Consider the following 17,114-nt stretch of genomic DNA (forward strand, 5'->3'; position numbering starts at 1 on the left):
TCACAGGGAGGACAGCCACAGTCTGACAACATGCATCACAGGCTATATTAACTTCTGTGTGGACAACACTGTGCCCACCAGAAAGGTACCGTGATTCCCAAACAACAAACCCTGGGTGTCCCCTGAACTGAAAACCCTACTGAACGAGAAGAAAAGGGTTTTTAAGTCTGGGGACAGAACTGAGCTGAGGAGGGTACAGAGGGAGCTGAAAAGGGAGATCAGGAAAGGCAAGGAGAGCTAGAGGGGAACAACGCCCGGAGGGGGCCTGAAAACCATCTCAGGCCACAGCAGTGACAGCGGCAGGGGCCCTGGAACTGGAGAGCGGAAATGGGCAAATGAGCTGAATCTTTATTTTAACTGGTTTGACTCTACCCCCGTCTCTCCCCACCACCAGAGCCCAGTCCGGACGGCGTTACTTCTCTCCCTGATGGCATCAGCTCCAGGCTGCTAGTTCTAAACCAATGCATACATACTGCTATTCTACTGTGAAACATGCATATTTATTACTGTGCAATAGAGTAAATGCTGTACTTACATTATCCATAGCCATCATGTGCAATTTTCTATCTGTGTGCATTTGTGTAAAACTGTGAAATTTTGTATTTTGTGGTTCTCTACTCTGTTGCTATTGCCTGCTGCCTGTAATAATAAAGTCTTATCTTTCCTTATCATATCTTATTTTATCTTATCTTTTTTTAATCTTCAAGAGGTTAAAAAACGACTGTAAACTCAAGGAACAAAATATCACCAAGGAGAGTGGAAGGAAATTGCTCAGGGCAGAGTTCATGCCACTGTTTTCAAAGGCCTGGGTGAAAGTTGATACACTATTGAATGCCCAGGCTGGCTTTTGAGGGTCAGGGATATACCCGTTCAATCCAGCCAAGATCGATCAAGATCAATTTTTTTTTTTTTTTTCAGACAGAACACTGAAATTCACAAGAAATAACAGAGTTGTCTTAGATTCAAGATTCAATTCAAGATTCAAGAGTCTTTATTGTCATTGCACATGTCAATGAAATTTTCATTGCAACCCCCATGTTAGATGGTAAGAAAGATAAGACTAGAAAGAGTGAATAAAATTAAGATAACTACAATAAAATAAAATAAACCAACATGCAATAAAAAAAAAAAATATGCGTGAAGCAATTAAAAATATAACAGAATGAAAATATACTTAGGCAATAAAATATACTAAACAATAAACAATAAAATATGGAAGTGAAATGTGCAAACAGAATAAAATATACAAGCAGAATAAAATATAAAATATACACAGTGAAATGTTCCGACAGAATAAAATATGCCAATGAAACTGAAATGTGCTGATATACTAAAATGTATATAATTATAGTATATGTGTGTACATAAAAGTCAAATACACAGAAGGTGCAGGTGGAGGTAGAGGTGTAGGTGTAGGTGTAAAGTGCGGTGTGCAGTGTTCACAGTTCACACAGTCTCTCACTGCAGTGAGGGGCTGCTGGGGGTGATAGCTCTAACAGCTCTGGGGAAGAAGCTGTCCCTCAGTCTGTTAGTGGTGGTGCGGGTGTTCCTGTACCGCTTTCCTGATGGAAGAGGTACAAACAGTCTGTAGCCCGGGTGGCTGGGGTCCGTGGCGATGGATCTCGCCCTCTTTCTGACCCGACCTTCATATATAGAGTCTAGGTCAGGGAGGGGGTAGCCCACGATGCCCTGTGCAGTTTTAACCACCCGTGCCAGTTGTTTCCTCTCCTGTGCCGTGCAGCTGCCATACCACACTGTCACACTGAGGCAGAGGATGCTTTCAATTGTGGCCCTGTAGAAGTTAACGAGCAACCGAGAGGAGAGTCCAGCCCGTTTCAGCTTCCTGAGGAAGAAGAGCCTTTGTTGTGCCTTCTTCACCAGGCGGGAGGTGTTCATGGACCAGGAGAGGTCAGATGTGATGTGGAGGCCCAGGAACCTGATGTTGTCCACACGCTCCACCACTTCTCCGTCCATGAGGAGGGGGGCGTGATCCGTCTTCTAGCTGTTGTTTGTTGTGTTGGGTTCATGTTTGTTAGAGTCTGAAGAAAGAGAACTAAAGGAAAGTATAGCAAGGGAGACAATGGAAAAATATTAATAGTAGTTAAGAAGTTGAAAAATATACACTAATACTACTCCTAACTTTTGCTGTTTCCAGTGCTGTTTCATCTACTATTACCACCAGTAATAACATTGGTGTCAGTCTGGTAGGAATTAACATAGGTTATTGTTTAATTTTGGAATTGCTGATAAATAAATTAGAGGTACACACACATACATACCGTTTATACGTATGTGTGTGTGCGTTTACACACACACACATATGTGAATTAATTAATTAAAAAAACAAGCAACTAAGAAATAATGAAATGAAATGTGTGTGTGAAGGGGGGACTTTATGAAAAAAGAACACAAAAGATGGAAGATCTAATATTCATGACAAATATGATATCCAGTATTTTATAATCATCCAGGTAGGACTCTTTTAATGCCATCTCAAACAATTGAGAGATTCTTGTAAGAGACTCCAGTGGACCTAGTTGACCTTGCACCCACAACCTCATGACATCTTCCCCTTGATGATGGTGAATGATGATGATTTCTGCCATCCTCAAATGTGGGATTTGGAAGAGGTTGTCGTGGTTGGAAGGGTCAAGCATAGGACTTTTCACCCAGGAGGCTGGGGTGCGTGTCCCATGTGAAACAGAAAGTGAAGTTTGATTTCTTTTGTGAGTGCAGTAATGTATGTCTTTGTGACTTGAATGTACATAAGTAGCTTAACTAGGCAGGTAGTTTAGTTGCTTAAACTAAACCACAGTGTGACCGCTTCTCAATCTTCACCATATGTTTACTGATATCGTTGTCAGCAAGCTTTATTTTGAAAGTCTAATTGAATGTTGCATATTTATTCTTGCTACATATACCACTAATGTGTGTTCCCCGTTAAGTAAAATAGAAAACACTGTAATTGTAAAGCGTGTAAATTCACGGCAGGTTAGAATGTTTAGCATGGATTTAGTTCAGCTTTCTCTACATGACAGATCTGATAATAAATGCTTCTAAACAGTTATGATCTATTGCTTGTCTGATGTTGTTTGATTCCATTCACACCTTCAAGCCTTGGTCCTGTAACAGCAATAACATTGTAAGTGGTAAAATTAAGTGAACTAAATTAAATAGATTAGACATTCAACCTTAAATGTGCTACCTGGAAGTTTTTATTCCATGAATTAAGGTAATTTGGGCCTTTTAACAGTGCCTTTTTTTCGTGTTGAACATTTGGCAGGCATATGATGTACTACTGATATCTACCATTTCTTTTATGAGTTTGATATCTGCATTTTCTCTTTTGGATTGATTAGGACACACCCTGGGGAGTGGCACTAGCAGTGGATTTAATGTTTGGATTCATATTACAGTATAGTCTAGAAGTCTCAAGTCCTGCTTATACCATAAACATCTGCTACATCCTTGAATCAAAAATATTCATTCATATTGAGTCATTCATTCACTCATATTGAGTCATTCATTCACTCATATGAGTAATTTTGACGACCCTTCTCTGTTTTACGGAATAAAGTTCCTTAGCTGAAGGCTTGTTTGTCATTTGTGTTGAGGTGTGTATCTAGGACCTCCTAAGTTCCCAAGGTCCTGTGTTCCTTGAGTCCTATATTCTCCAGTTCAATATTCTTTTATCATTACCCTCCTATTGTATTAGTGTCAGAGCCCTAACACTAACCCTGAAAGCACAGGCCCATGGGAGACCACAAATGTAGAATTGGGGAACATAGGACCCTGAGAGCCTGGGACTTTGTCATGTTCCCATTATGTGCCATGAAGGCCTGGGGGAGTCTGGGAACACAGGAATAACCCCCTTGTGTTGCGAGCTAAACTGGGGTGCAACATGGTTGTTTGTAGTAGCAATGGTTAGGAGATCCTGACTTTGAAATAGGGAAAGAAAGAAATTTACTTTCAGTCTCATGAACAGAGAACTGCTCTGCATTGTGCTGCATGATATTGTAAAAACTGGCTTTTCAGCAGAGGTAACGTTACATAGCCCTCTCTGTCCCTCTCTCTGCCCTGCCTCTGTCACAGACATATGTCAACTAGTTAGCTCTACTTCTTTCTCTTTCCCCCCTCTCTCTCTTTCTCTTTCACTCTTACCCGTGACTTCTCTTCATTTTCTATGTGGTTTCAGTCACATTTCCTTTCCCCTGCAGCTGTCCCTCAAATCTCAGAAATTGGAGATGGCCATCCAGATCCGTGCAAATGTCAAACACATTTAAAGGTCAAGTCAGTTTTATTTGTGTAGCCCAGTATCACAATTCACATTTTGCCTCAAGGGGCTTTACAATCTGTAGGCTACAGCATATGAGACCCTCTTCCTAAGACCCTCGATTTAATCTGGAATTTTTTAAAAATCATTTCTGAGTTGCTGTTTGTGGTGGTTGTTGCACAAATAACCTGAGCTCCATGACACCTGTGTCATAGGTGTCCCGTTACACTGTCTGGTTACTAAAAGTTCATCCACACCTTCCAGCCAATCAAAGCCTGGAATTTTCAGTGACCAGGTAACATTTAAGAATCATCTCTTTACGTGATATGTACTGAATAAAGCACAACAAGCGAATAGCTGCACAAACGTCTTCCTTTTTTTTTTTTTTTTGGAGTATTAATTGGTCCTCCACTGAGTAAACATATTCTGTCCACACATGCTGTCTTAAGTGTTTAAAACACTTCTGTGAATGAGTGTTTTGACTAGACTCATCATCATACTGTATCGGTGCAGCATAGTCACAGACGATGTGCACACACATCACAATCACAATTCAAACAGATAAAAAAAATTACAAAATACCTACTGTTCAGGTAATTATTGACTTCTGCTAAAATACAAGTCTAATGGTGGCTAATTATGTAAATATCTGCACGGATAGTCTCTGAAGCATTGAAGCATGTCACTTGTTTTCTGAGGAGGGACATTCCCTACGGACTGTCGCTACAATAACACTGAATAATTTAATAAGCGAACACACCACTGCTGTGTCTTGCTTGTTAGCTAATAAAATCACATCTTATTAAAGGCACTGCTGTTTCTTCACCTTGTGTGTATACTGGGGTGATGGCTGTCAAAGTCTGTGGCAGACAGGGGCCCGTTACATAGCTGTGGCCCTGTGGTCCCCAGGCTACACTTTGTGTTAGCCATGAGACAAATGTGGGGAATGCCTCCACCATGGTGATTTAATCAAGCAGATAAAGCTTATTGAGGAACTCTACGGGGTGAAGTATTTTGTGATAGCATCCTCAATATTACTCAACATAGGAACAAAGGAGTCTTCTGGATATTGTCATTTTTGTCATTATTGCCATTTCAACTTTGTGACTGAGAAATCATGTCAGTTTGGTATGGTGGATGGCTCTAAATATCATAGTGTTCATGAGCTCAGCTGCCGTTGCTATGGAGAAGAAGCCTGTCAGTGTTTATGAGAGCTGTAGCAAGCTGGAGCAAAATTTCCTACGGACCATTTTGAATTTAATTCAAAGTTACTTACAACTGGAAACAAAAAAACTGCACAAAACAGCTAAATTCTTACCAGATTAACCCAAAATCTGAAAGTGAGCTGGTTTAAACATTTGAACCTGATTAATCAGTTTGCTTCAGAAATTGCATCCCCTCTTCTCAGGGTCATTAATAAACCAGAACACATAGCTGACTGCTGGAATCATTGAAACAGCCGATCTTGCTCTTTGTTTTCTGATGTCAATGGAGCATTGAATTCCATAAATCAGAGAACAAAACAACAAGGCCCCATAAAAACAGGTCCTGAAGATCATGCTTCATGATCCTAAAAACGCTGTCATTTTACTCTGTATTACATCATTGTCAGTGCATCAATACAAACAAATGGAAAAAAGATAACTGATTGACACCTTAGCAACATTTTAAAAACTTAAATCCTAATTATCCCAAATGGAAATAAGGAACAATAGAACAAAAAACAAAATCCCTGGAACTGTGACACTCTCTTCTATGAATGCATATGGCAATTTCTACTGAGTTTAAAGCCTGTGGACATACAGGCAAAAAATCAATAATTTCATATGTAATTTAGGGTATTAGTGATTATGCCAAAGCCAGTATATAAATAGAGGGAAACCTAGCACATTCAGCTGAGGGTCAAACCAGTAGTTTACGTTGTCTAGACTTAACCAAACCTGGGAATTATCAATACTTTTACACTAACAATGGATCATTGACAAACATAATTGTATGTGACAGGTGTCTCTCCCAGTGATGGACTGAATCATCACCAACTCTTCAGTTTTCCTCAGCATATGGAGCGTTTAATGTCTTCCAGCTTATTGTATGGGTTTACTGTGCTGAGCCCCGCATTAGCTTTTCAACAAAACTGCTCTCCTACGTCATCTGCCCAGTGCCCAACAGCGCACAGACACTATTAGAGACCAGCTCGTGAATGTAGTGGAGCATTTAACAGCTAAAAGGGCAGACGTTTTTCCACAGGAGTTGATGGAGAGCTCAAATGAGAGTGAATATTACTTAAATTCACCAGGTGGACACAAACATGACTCCAAATGAGCGCTAATGTTGCTCTGAATCTGCTGGATGTTTCAATAGGCAAACGTTTGTTAACAAGTTCACTAGATCAGCTTCTGTGTTGTGTTTTCAGCCACCGAGTAGCCAAAGGGAAGACAGTCTGATATTAAAGGTTTAACCATAGTTGTCAGATCAGCAGTGTCAAGTTTTAAAAGTAATACATTAAGTTAGATCATAATAAAGTAGTTGAATACATTACTAATGGGATTTTAGTAACATTATTACATTTACCATATGGAGTAATGTGTTGTCACCTAAACTTAAGTGTTCAGGAGCAGCGATGGCAACCCTTCAATATTATACAACACAGGGAACAAGATTTCATAAACACAGTCAGCAAATCACTCACTAATCACTCAAAGTTAAAGTACTCACTCCTCATCATCATTCCAGGTTTTAGCAATTTGGTGCTGAAGAGGTGTGTGTGTGTGTGTGTGTGTGTGTGTGTGTGTGTGTGTGTGTGTGTGTGATTGACACTGTCCAGAAAGCAGCACTCTCCGCTCCACCTAAGTTGCCTCATGTAATAACAATAGTAGTAATAGTAATATCGTTACTATTACAAACCATAAACTAGCTGTAGTATATAGCTAAATATAACGCTAGCTTATTGCTGATTGTTGCTATTCACTGTTTACCACGTCGAGTTGCTCTTCTGTGTCTTGGCTCCAGTGTTAATATACCTTTTCTTCAATATTTGCATTACACAGCAACATATAACTCTAATGTTTAGAGGTTTAGAAATAAAGTTTACTTGCTTACTTTCTAGTCGTAGTTCACTGGCTATTATATTGCAAAATTAGTGTAATCAGAAGCACATTCCCCTACACAGGGCAAGAGAGTAATGTTGCAGACTAATTTATTAATATGTAATATATTGCATTTTGAATATTATTTTCTCAATAGTGCTGCTCAGTATACAAATATGAGTCATTTTTGAATGATCATGTGTGGTTTGGATGGCACTAACTATTGATGGTGTGTACATTTTTTTTTTAACATGTTATTTACATTGGGCATTCTCTGCTGCTTTATTATCTCAATATCCTCTGGCTTTATTTATATTCAGTGGCTTTCTCTGGATTTCCCTGCAAGGATCATTAAGGTAGCATTCCATCTCATGTGAAACAGACGCTGTAGTAGATAAAAAATGAAAAAAGCCATGTGAGTCCTTTTCTGCAATACATTCCAGTATCTATCATGCTGACAAAGCCACAAATGTGACTATGAGTGCAGAATTGGTTTTCCTTTTACAGCCACTTGCATTAGGTGTCAACGGTGTATCATAAACAGTATGTGAAAAATCTAGCATGAGAGAACGCTTCATAAAGGCAAAGTTGTTGTTTGTGCTGACAAAAACTGTGCGCCATTCCCCAATGCTCTCAGGATTCTTTTGATTAGGGCCCTTTGAAAAATATGGAAACCACTTTGGCAAGCAGCACACACCGAGTCTTGACAAGGACCAACAGAGTGTGTGTTGATGATCACAATTCAAGGCTTCACTCTCTCTCTCTCTCTCTCTCTCTCTCTCACACACACACACACACACACACACACACACACACACAGGCTAAATATCATATGCACAAAAGCCAAACCACCTTATGTGTTCTCACTCGGTTTACTAAGATAAAATCTGCTCAGAAACACATAAATCAAGACATGGTCATATCTACAGTTGAAATACACACAGCTGAACAGACATGATTGCATACACAAACACGCGCTGCTTAATAGTCCACCTCCTCTTCGTAGGAACTGGGAACGTAAAACAGATCACGTCCTGTGGCAAAGGACTTTTTCTTATATGGAACAACAGATACTGGGTGTTTACAGCAGCAGTATTTATCACTTCTGTTTACTATCTGAGGGCTACATTACTGTTGTTTTTTGACAACCAAGGACAAAATGCACGTGTGTCATTTGAGAGGTGATTATTAATATGTGATACTCCCTAAAACTCTCTGTGTGTCTCTAAAGCATGAAGTGACAAGCTTCAGCGCATCTTTAATTTAACTTGCCAAGAAACTCTAGAACAATCACAAATGAAAGAAATGTTAATCAGCACAGCATATTAAACCAAAGACTATCCACTCTCTGGAGAGACCATGAAAGCAGGAAGCGTTAGGTGGCCGCCCTGTTTTATTCCTGAAAAGCATGGTGCCTATGGATAAATTAGAACAAAAGAAGCTAATATTTAACTCAAGTTAAACATATTAAATGAATAAATAATAACTGAAATTAAAAGTAATAAGAAGAATTGTCTGTCTCGATGTAACCAGACAATATTGATAAAACTGTAAATATAATGATACACGGGAACAAATCACATGGTCCATCACACTGGGTAAACAAACACACTGAAGAGCATGGTTAGAATTATAGACAGGTGAAAATGAGACAAATGTGGTCTCACCCTCTGTGACAAACCCCCCCTCTCTGATTGCAGGATTGACGTGGTTGCCGACTGACCAGGTGTGCAGAGGTGTGAAATTAAAAGCAGGGTTACCTCTCTTTCTGGCAAGGCAACTTGCAATGCAATAAACTGGCACCAGAATTAACTGACTAGAAGCATTACAATTAACTGGGTTATATGAAGCATACGTGCAGTCACTTTGTTACGCCTACTTCAAAGAAAGTGGAATTAGTGTTAATCTCTCTTTAAGAAACACAAGCATCATTTATCATTTTTAAAATTCCAAAATGGCTCCTATTGGTTACATACTTGTATCACCTTCTTTCAGCCTGTGTACATAGTGTTCTTCATGCTGGAGTACTATTATGCAACATCACAGTTGTAATGAAATGACCATAACTGTAATTTATTAACTAATTAACCCTTTGAATGGCTTTGGAAATGTTACCAGTGAATCTCACAGGACCATGCAGTAGTCTATACTCCTCTTGATGAATATCATAGAGTAAATATAGTCTTGCATTTGTAAGAGCGTTAAATGGTTCTTCCCTCTTTAAGTCTGATATTTGATTTTACAGAACTGGGTTGATTACGGTGCTCTTTTGTTTCCTGTTCCCCAAGGCCCTGGAGAGCAGCTGTAGTTTGTTTTGTTATCTTGTTGACTCTGCACTGTTGGACAGAAAATAGGCTCCATGGCTACTTTAAGCTGTTACGTGATGTTTCACAGCTTGCTGACCCAAACCCTCTCCTCTCCTTTACTTGCACAGCTCAGAGAAGTGAAGCAAATAGAACAATTAATGTCTTGTTTTCAGAGAAGAAGTTGAACTTTCTGTAGAAGGCTGGTATAGCTGTCTGACAGGGCCTGCAGGGGATTTCTCTGAATGGAAAGTTGACTTCAGGTTTGTGTTAGGAATTTAAATATGTTTTCTGCATAAAGTAGAAACTGAGCAGAATGTTTTGTCAAGTTCTTGTGCTCTGAATGCTTATTAGACTGTATTCATTGCTCAATAGCTTGGACACAAAGGCATTATTCAGTATTTTATCTCTGACAATCACACTTTGTTCACACTTTGTACATTTTCAAAGCAACCAATGATCTATCACAGCAATAAACAGGCCAAATAATAATCTGTCAGTCAGTGATTTCCAATAGCTATCGATGACCGAGGATAGTCCAGTGAGATACACAAAGTGAAATCATGTCAAACAATAAAAAAAGAGCAGCAAGACGTCTTCCAGCTGAACAAAATGGGCTGTTTTGTAAAGACATTTGGTGATCAGAATAGCTGTGTTCAGTTTAATAAAGATTCATGGTCACTGAATATGTAATGAGTTCTTTTTTCTTTTTTTTTTAAGCTAACCAATCTCAGTACCTTTTCCAAGGCATCACCATTCATAATGCTTCTGGCTGTCTTCTAATGATTAACAATAGAGTTAGCACATCACTCAGCACAAGTGGCTTTCATGGTCTTTCAACTTTTTTAAGCAGGAGTTGCCATAGTGTATCAAGGCTGAGATGAGGACGATGCTTGGACAACTAGATCTTCTTGGTTAGGGCTAAGGTTAAAAGTCGTAGTCACGGTTATGAAAACAGTGTGGACTGTTGGTGAACAAACAGTCATGCTGAAGTGTCATTTTGCCTGCATTGTGGCTGCATTTTGCAGATGAGCAATGCCTCTAAATTGCTGCTGCTGGCTGGAAATTGCATTTAAACTAGTTGGTTTATGCTGGGGATGAAGAGTGGCTGCACTTATTTAAATATATTAGAGGTCCACTATGCTCTAAATAGCAGTGTGGAGCTACATAATGTAAAAACAAAGAAATAATAAATGAAGTAAAGCAGATTAGACTTGATATTAGTAGACTATACTCAATATTAAAGGGCTCTGGTCAAGAATAAATTTCCCACAACGCAAACTGCTGCGTTTTTTGTTTTTGTTTTTTTCCAATCTATGTTCGAACCTTACCATTACTGAGCACAGCTGACATGTAGGCCTTGGGTTAAAGCTGAAATGCCAAAATGGAAAGAGTTTTTCCCCTGGGGAGTGTGAAAATTTGTTGACAGATGATTTTGGTTATTGAGACAACTGGTCATTCATTCAGGAGTTGATCGATGGAAATTCTGATCCCAAAGTATTGCTAGAAGGGAGCTCAGGCATTCATCAAAATCGGCTGGGATAGTCGTCCAGAGACCATGAATATTCATTCCAAACTTAATGGAAATCTGGACAGTAGTTGTTCTGTGATGGATAGACTGACATCAACACTTGACATCAGCGTCAGAAATGCAATTCTTAGAAAGGAGCTCACGGTCGATGGTTGAGTGAATAAACCACATTAGTTTGAAACTCAGGTTTGCTTCCTGTGGCCCACATGTTGTTAGGTTGAGATGATTAAAACACTTAGTTAAGGTTAAGGAAAGATGGTGGTTGGTGCACGCTGAATACTGAACAAGTCAACAAGTATGCAAGTCAGCACCAACTTTTTTCATAGCGTCACTAGCTGTGTGTCCTGGGGACAACTAGGTTGGCCAATCAGTCTACAGACTCAAAGTCTAACCAGCGTGAAATGGTTTGCCATGGAAATTTGTGCTGACATTCATGGTCCCCAGTGAATGAATCCTACGGACTTGAGGGGGGGATCCCCTGGCTTCTGACATAGTGCTCCTGAAAAGCTGCCATTTTTTGGTATTAAGTGAAATATCATGACACCACAGGGCAGATTGGCAGGAAGCTTGGTAGATATCCATGCTGCCTCGGCAACTGGTGATCCTCTAGTCTTAAATCTAGAGCCATCAGCAGATAAAAGTTTCCAGTTGTCCAAAAATAAACACATACAAAAGCGATTCCCTGACTCATCTCGTCACACTAGGTGACGTTCTCTGCACTTAAACATAACATTTGAAGCATCATATTAACCAGTATTTAAATTACAGGGGAGCCAGAGGCTCTCCAAAAAGACACCTTCAAAGTCCTCTGAGCTCTCCCCAAAACAACACAAGTGAGTTTCTAGGGTGTTACGTATTAAGAAACATTTAAATTCTGTTAAATGTTTGTGCACAGCTCAGCCCATGTGACTTTATCTTCTGTCAGCAATGTGTATAACAGGATTGCTTTGAAAATGTGCAGGGTGTTTTTTATTTATCATGGCTTGTTCCATTTGTAGTTTGCTACACCTATGAGTAATTCTATAATTTACTGTGGATTTGGTGTCAGATTGGGGAAATGAGTAATGTAGGAACAAGGCAAAATGTCTGAATGTCACGTATGCTAAATATTAAACCCAAACTGAATTGACAAACAGTATCAGCTGATCAACAAATGTATCTGAAAGCTCATTTTACTTACAGACTAAAGGATCTGATGCCATGTCTTTTCAACCTCGAATGTTTCTTAGTCTAAGTAATTACATGCAACAAACCAGCTAATACACAGTGTAAAGATTCACTCAAGCAGTAATGGAGAGGATTACTCAGTCACTGTGTTGATGGAACTATAACTGATAGTGGTTTTGGCTGGCTCTTTTCTTCCCATCACTCCACATCGCTCACTGCTGCCTAATACACTGCTTGGAGCTGCTGAGCTCTCAGCGTTTGCGATTTAAGGACACACAGAACAAAATGCATGACTGAAATCTCCAGCTCATATATGAACACAGAAGGAGATTCTAAAGCATTGCCAATCTATACCCACTTCAGTATGATGACAGGTTTAACCAGCAGTGCTTGCCTGGAAATTGAGGACAGGATTCTTAAGGAGAGGGGTGCAGATGAAAACTTTATCAGGCAGATGATGACATGAGAGGATCAGACCACGGGGAGGAGTCTGGACAAGCTTTTTTCTAGTTGTTGAAGGAACAAGAATATTCAGATTCAATTTGTTAAACACAAAGGATGTGACATATTCTGCAATGTTATGGATGGATTATTTTAGACTTCTTTGCTATTTAATTTTGACAGCTTTTCATCCTGTGCACCATTGCGTTTTCCAAATTTCCCTGTATGGTTCAAGCGTAAACAGCTATGGATCCCTTTGTGGAGGCTCTGGGAAGCCCACCTTGGCTTTCTGCCTGACTTGGCGTGTAGGTGGTTATCTGACTCCCTGTGTATTCACAGCCAATGCTCTTGCCTTATCAGCAGTCTGAAGCTTGCATGCTCAATCGCCTGATTTGTCAAGGGTGACTCCGAAAGATTCTGATAGGCACTCTGCAAATCACCCAGTTGATCTAAAATATCGACCAGCCACAAAAAGTCATTACACACAATAATGGTGGGCAGGACCTTGAAGATGTGACTTAATTAGGTTTCAAATGGCTTCAAAAATGCCCTCAAATTTGCTCCCCTGGAGAGTAATGCACTCTCAGATTTTTCTCCATGATTACAGGTGTAGAAAGTAAGGCACACTGCGACTGACAACACCACTGCTGCTCTCAACTACAGGCGATAGCAGCAGCGCAGACAGCAGAGATGTAAGGTCACACCAAATCACACGGCGGCTGTTCTTTGGCATGCTCGTCTGCCTCAGCCTATATTCTCCTCAGGAGCGATAATGACAGAGTCAGACAGAAGGCATATAACGCTGCTGGAGCTGCAAAAAAAGTTCTGGTGAAGTAGATGACATGTTTTCCTACTGAAATTTGGCAAATAACTGAATATAAATGTTTCTGCAGGTCTTGATAGAGCTGCGTGCGCTGACAGTATTTAAATGAGTGATGTGAGTGCTCATTTCTTTTAGTTTATCAGAATATTAGCCTGGGAACTCCAACTTCACATCCATCAAAACGCAGTATCGCTTTTACTATGAGTTTGTGACATAGTTTAATATTGAATTGTTCTGTGTTTAAGTAGTCAGGACTGCTTTTCTTACTCACTGTGCCAATCTGTGTCCCCTAAAAGAAAACCAAGATCTCCACATATGATAAGATGTGGGAGTTCATGAGCAGTCGGAGGCACTCAGTGATGGTGAAGAACATTGAGGAAGGCATTCACCGTGTGCTCACCTCGGACTACGCGTTCCTCATGGAGTCCACCACCATCGAGTTCGTCACGCAGCGCAACTGCAACCTCACCCAAATTGGAGGCCTCATTGATTCTAAAGCCTACGGGGTTGGCACCCCAATGGGTATGTATACAATCATAACACACCATGTGTTGCTGTGGGAAAGACATGAGTTTCTTATTCCTGGAACATAATGAATGCATTCAAAAACTCCAGGCTACTCAATGTTGGGTAACTTGCATTGTGAAATCAGAAATTCTTCACGCGACAAAATGTTAGCTGCAGTTTTATGTGTTTCAATGAGAGGTGCTGTAGCAGGCAACGGCATGACGTAGCGCTTTTCTTTGTTGTTCCCTTCGCAATTGTCAATTCAAGCAGCCCAGTTTAAACGCTGTCTTGCTGTGTCAGTGTATTGATGTGCAATTGCAAGAGTTTACAGTGTATAAACCATGTGTTTCGTTGCTCATTAGTTTTTGCTCAATATACTGACAAGTATAGTCAGTATGTGTGATTTAAACTGCAAAGCATTAATGCACTGAATGCAACATTAGACACAACACATTTGATGAACTGGCCGTGTAACACTTGCATTTTATGGGTCTGTAATTTCTGAATAATTTCCAACAAGTTTATTGCAAAGAACTATGTAAGTTAGTCGTAATTAATGTGGTAATGGAAATTTCAATTTAAACCCGTAAAAAAAGATCAGTTTATTTTTTTATTAGTAAGAACTGAGTAAAAGACTGTTTAGGTAACACCAGCAATTCCATGGACATGTAGCAACTGAACACTGTCTCCATTTCCTCTATAATCAGGAGTGTGTAAGTGTGAGGAAACTATAACAAAATTACAGACCCATAAAATAAAGTGTTGAGCCTGTTCAACCAACAGATTGTAAAATGTTCCTGATGTTGTGCATTTTGTGAAGGAAGCATGTAGAAACAGGCGTTGCAGCAGAGTATGGAGGTCAGAGCTTGATGATCCGAAAGTCTTGTCTTTATTTGGATTTAGTTTCCAAATAGAGATATTTTAGAGTTCAATTTTTGTCTTCTTATTTAACCTGAGACAGCATTTTACAATATTTTATGAGTTTCTGCATTTTAAACATCTTGTTTGATTCTTGCATGGTAATGAATGGTAATCCTCCCTGGTATAGCTGTCTCCAAATATTACGAGCAATGTAGTAGCAGATCAAAAGGTGGAGCAACAATATGAGCCTTACCTTCATGTATATCATAATGTAGGTCAGGAACATTTCTATAAAATGTTGTAAACTCAAAGCTGTGTAAACTGCATTCTGGTGTGTTTATACTGCAGTGCATCCCTGAGGGTAACCCATGTGGAGGCATACTTAGCAGGGAAAATCCTGGGGCTATCTCTAGCAGGCAGAGTGTAACACTGCAACATAAATAGAGGGATGAATAGGGAGGGTGGCACATTACACGTTGTGTGTGTGGAGGTGCGACATTTGATTACAAGGCTCAGCAGCAGATTGTCATAATCCTGTTACAAACGCAGTGAGAGGAAAAATTCTGGTGAAGTACCTCCTGAATTACAACTATCAGACAATTTAACAGGATGACCTCATGCAAAAGGCTGTTCTTAATCGTATGCATTCACATAGAGGAGACTGTAAAATAGATCCTACAGCGTTTACGCCTCCTGCACACGGGGCTTTTGTGTAAATCTGCCATATATTTCCCTATACAGTTTGTGGCTCCAAGCCCATTGGTTACTACTAAAGACATGCATTACACATATTACATATTTAAAAGGACACGGTCATTTCATAAAGTAGCTGGTCACTGTAGTTTTTTGCCAACGTTGCTCAAACAGGAAGAAATTGTGCATTTGCTGGAGACTATTTTCAGCAGTGGATTAATCAATATTTGGTGGTCTAGTGAGTATTTGAGATAGCAGAATGGTGTATGCTGGACTGCTTATAAATTAACTACGTGTGTGGTCGTGATAATGGAAGAACATGTGGAACGCTGTGGCTCATTGATGTGGAGCTCTATGGCCTGGAGGAATAAGATATTTCAGGCTTTCAATAAACACACAACACTTTTCAGTAGAATTGGTGCATTGTTGATTTGGGTCTTTTCAAAGGATTTCTTTAATATGTTTTAATAAAATAAGGAATATCACCTTTAAAAGTGGTGTGGTCGATCATCTAATAGTCAATGTTTTACTGAATGAATTTGGGGATCCATGATTGTCAGTATGACACAATACCCTGAATATCCAGTTTTACACGTTAATTTCTCTTTAAGAAGCTCTGAACTTGTCAAAATCATCTTATTCCCCACTGTCTGACAGTGTCATATACTGCGCATCAGCTCTTTACGGAAGCTACACTGTGTTCAGACTGAGTGAAATATTCAAACCTGACACTCCAGGTTTTTATGGCTGCGTCAGTCCATCAAATGGAAATATTATGAATGTCTCCAAAATATATCTGGTATCTTTGGAAACTCTTAGATCACTGATTTTAAAAAAGTCATGAAATACCCATACATTGATATGAAAATGGTCACATCTATAATTGGCAACTCCAGTCCAAAAATCAGCATCTACCATTAAAAATCGCCCACCGTGGAGGATAGATTATATCCAGTAGCTGCATCCTCCTGACAAATGAGGGAAATGTCCTCTGGGACTGTGAGTGTTGGCAAGGTCGTTTGCTGCTGTTTGTGTATGCTCTGCTGGTCAGCCACAGAAGGTAATTTGAGTGAATGTTTTGCTGTGTGTGAAAACAGTGGAGGTAGGCTATATTTGCTTTGGTTGATTGCATTTCCTGACTGATGGGCTCCTTTTGAAGGTTTGCTACAGTATGTGTGTGTGTGTGTGTGTGTGTGTGTGTGTGTGTGTGTGTGTGTGTGTGTGTGTGTGTGTGTGTGGGTGGGTGGCTGTGTGTGTGTGTGTGGGCACATGTATGAATTTGCCTTTTTGTTTTTGTGTGTCTGCATGGTGAGGTGACTGTACTGTACCACTGACTATGGCATAAAATTCCATATGTTTTGTGACAGCATTGGTAGCAATACATGCATTTATTCATATTATACATGTATGTGCATGTGTGTGTGTCACT

At 39.8% G+C, this 17,114-nt stretch overlaps 1 protein-coding gene across 3 annotated transcripts in view; it reads left to right on the top strand.

Moving 5' to 3' along the window:
• Positions 1-17,114, top strand: part of grik2 (glutamate receptor, ionotropic, kainate 2) — a 249,474-nt gene that overhangs the window by 203,100 nt on the left and 29,260 nt on the right. For all 3 annotated transcript variants that reach the window (XM_041943443.1, XM_041943441.1, XM_041943442.1), the window contains exon 14: positions 13,921-14,146. In XM_041943443.1, the coding sequence (XP_041799377.1) occupies positions 13,921-14,146 (226 nt within the window). The remainder of the gene's footprint in view (positions 1-13,920; positions 14,147-17,114) is intronic.

The sequence above is a fragment of the Chelmon rostratus genome, chromosome 8 (genome assembly GCF_017976325.1).
Source record: "Chelmon rostratus isolate fCheRos1 chromosome 8, fCheRos1.pri, whole genome shotgun sequence".
NCBI classification, from domain to species: domain Eukaryota; kingdom Metazoa; phylum Chordata; class Actinopteri; order Chaetodontiformes; family Chaetodontidae; genus Chelmon; species Chelmon rostratus.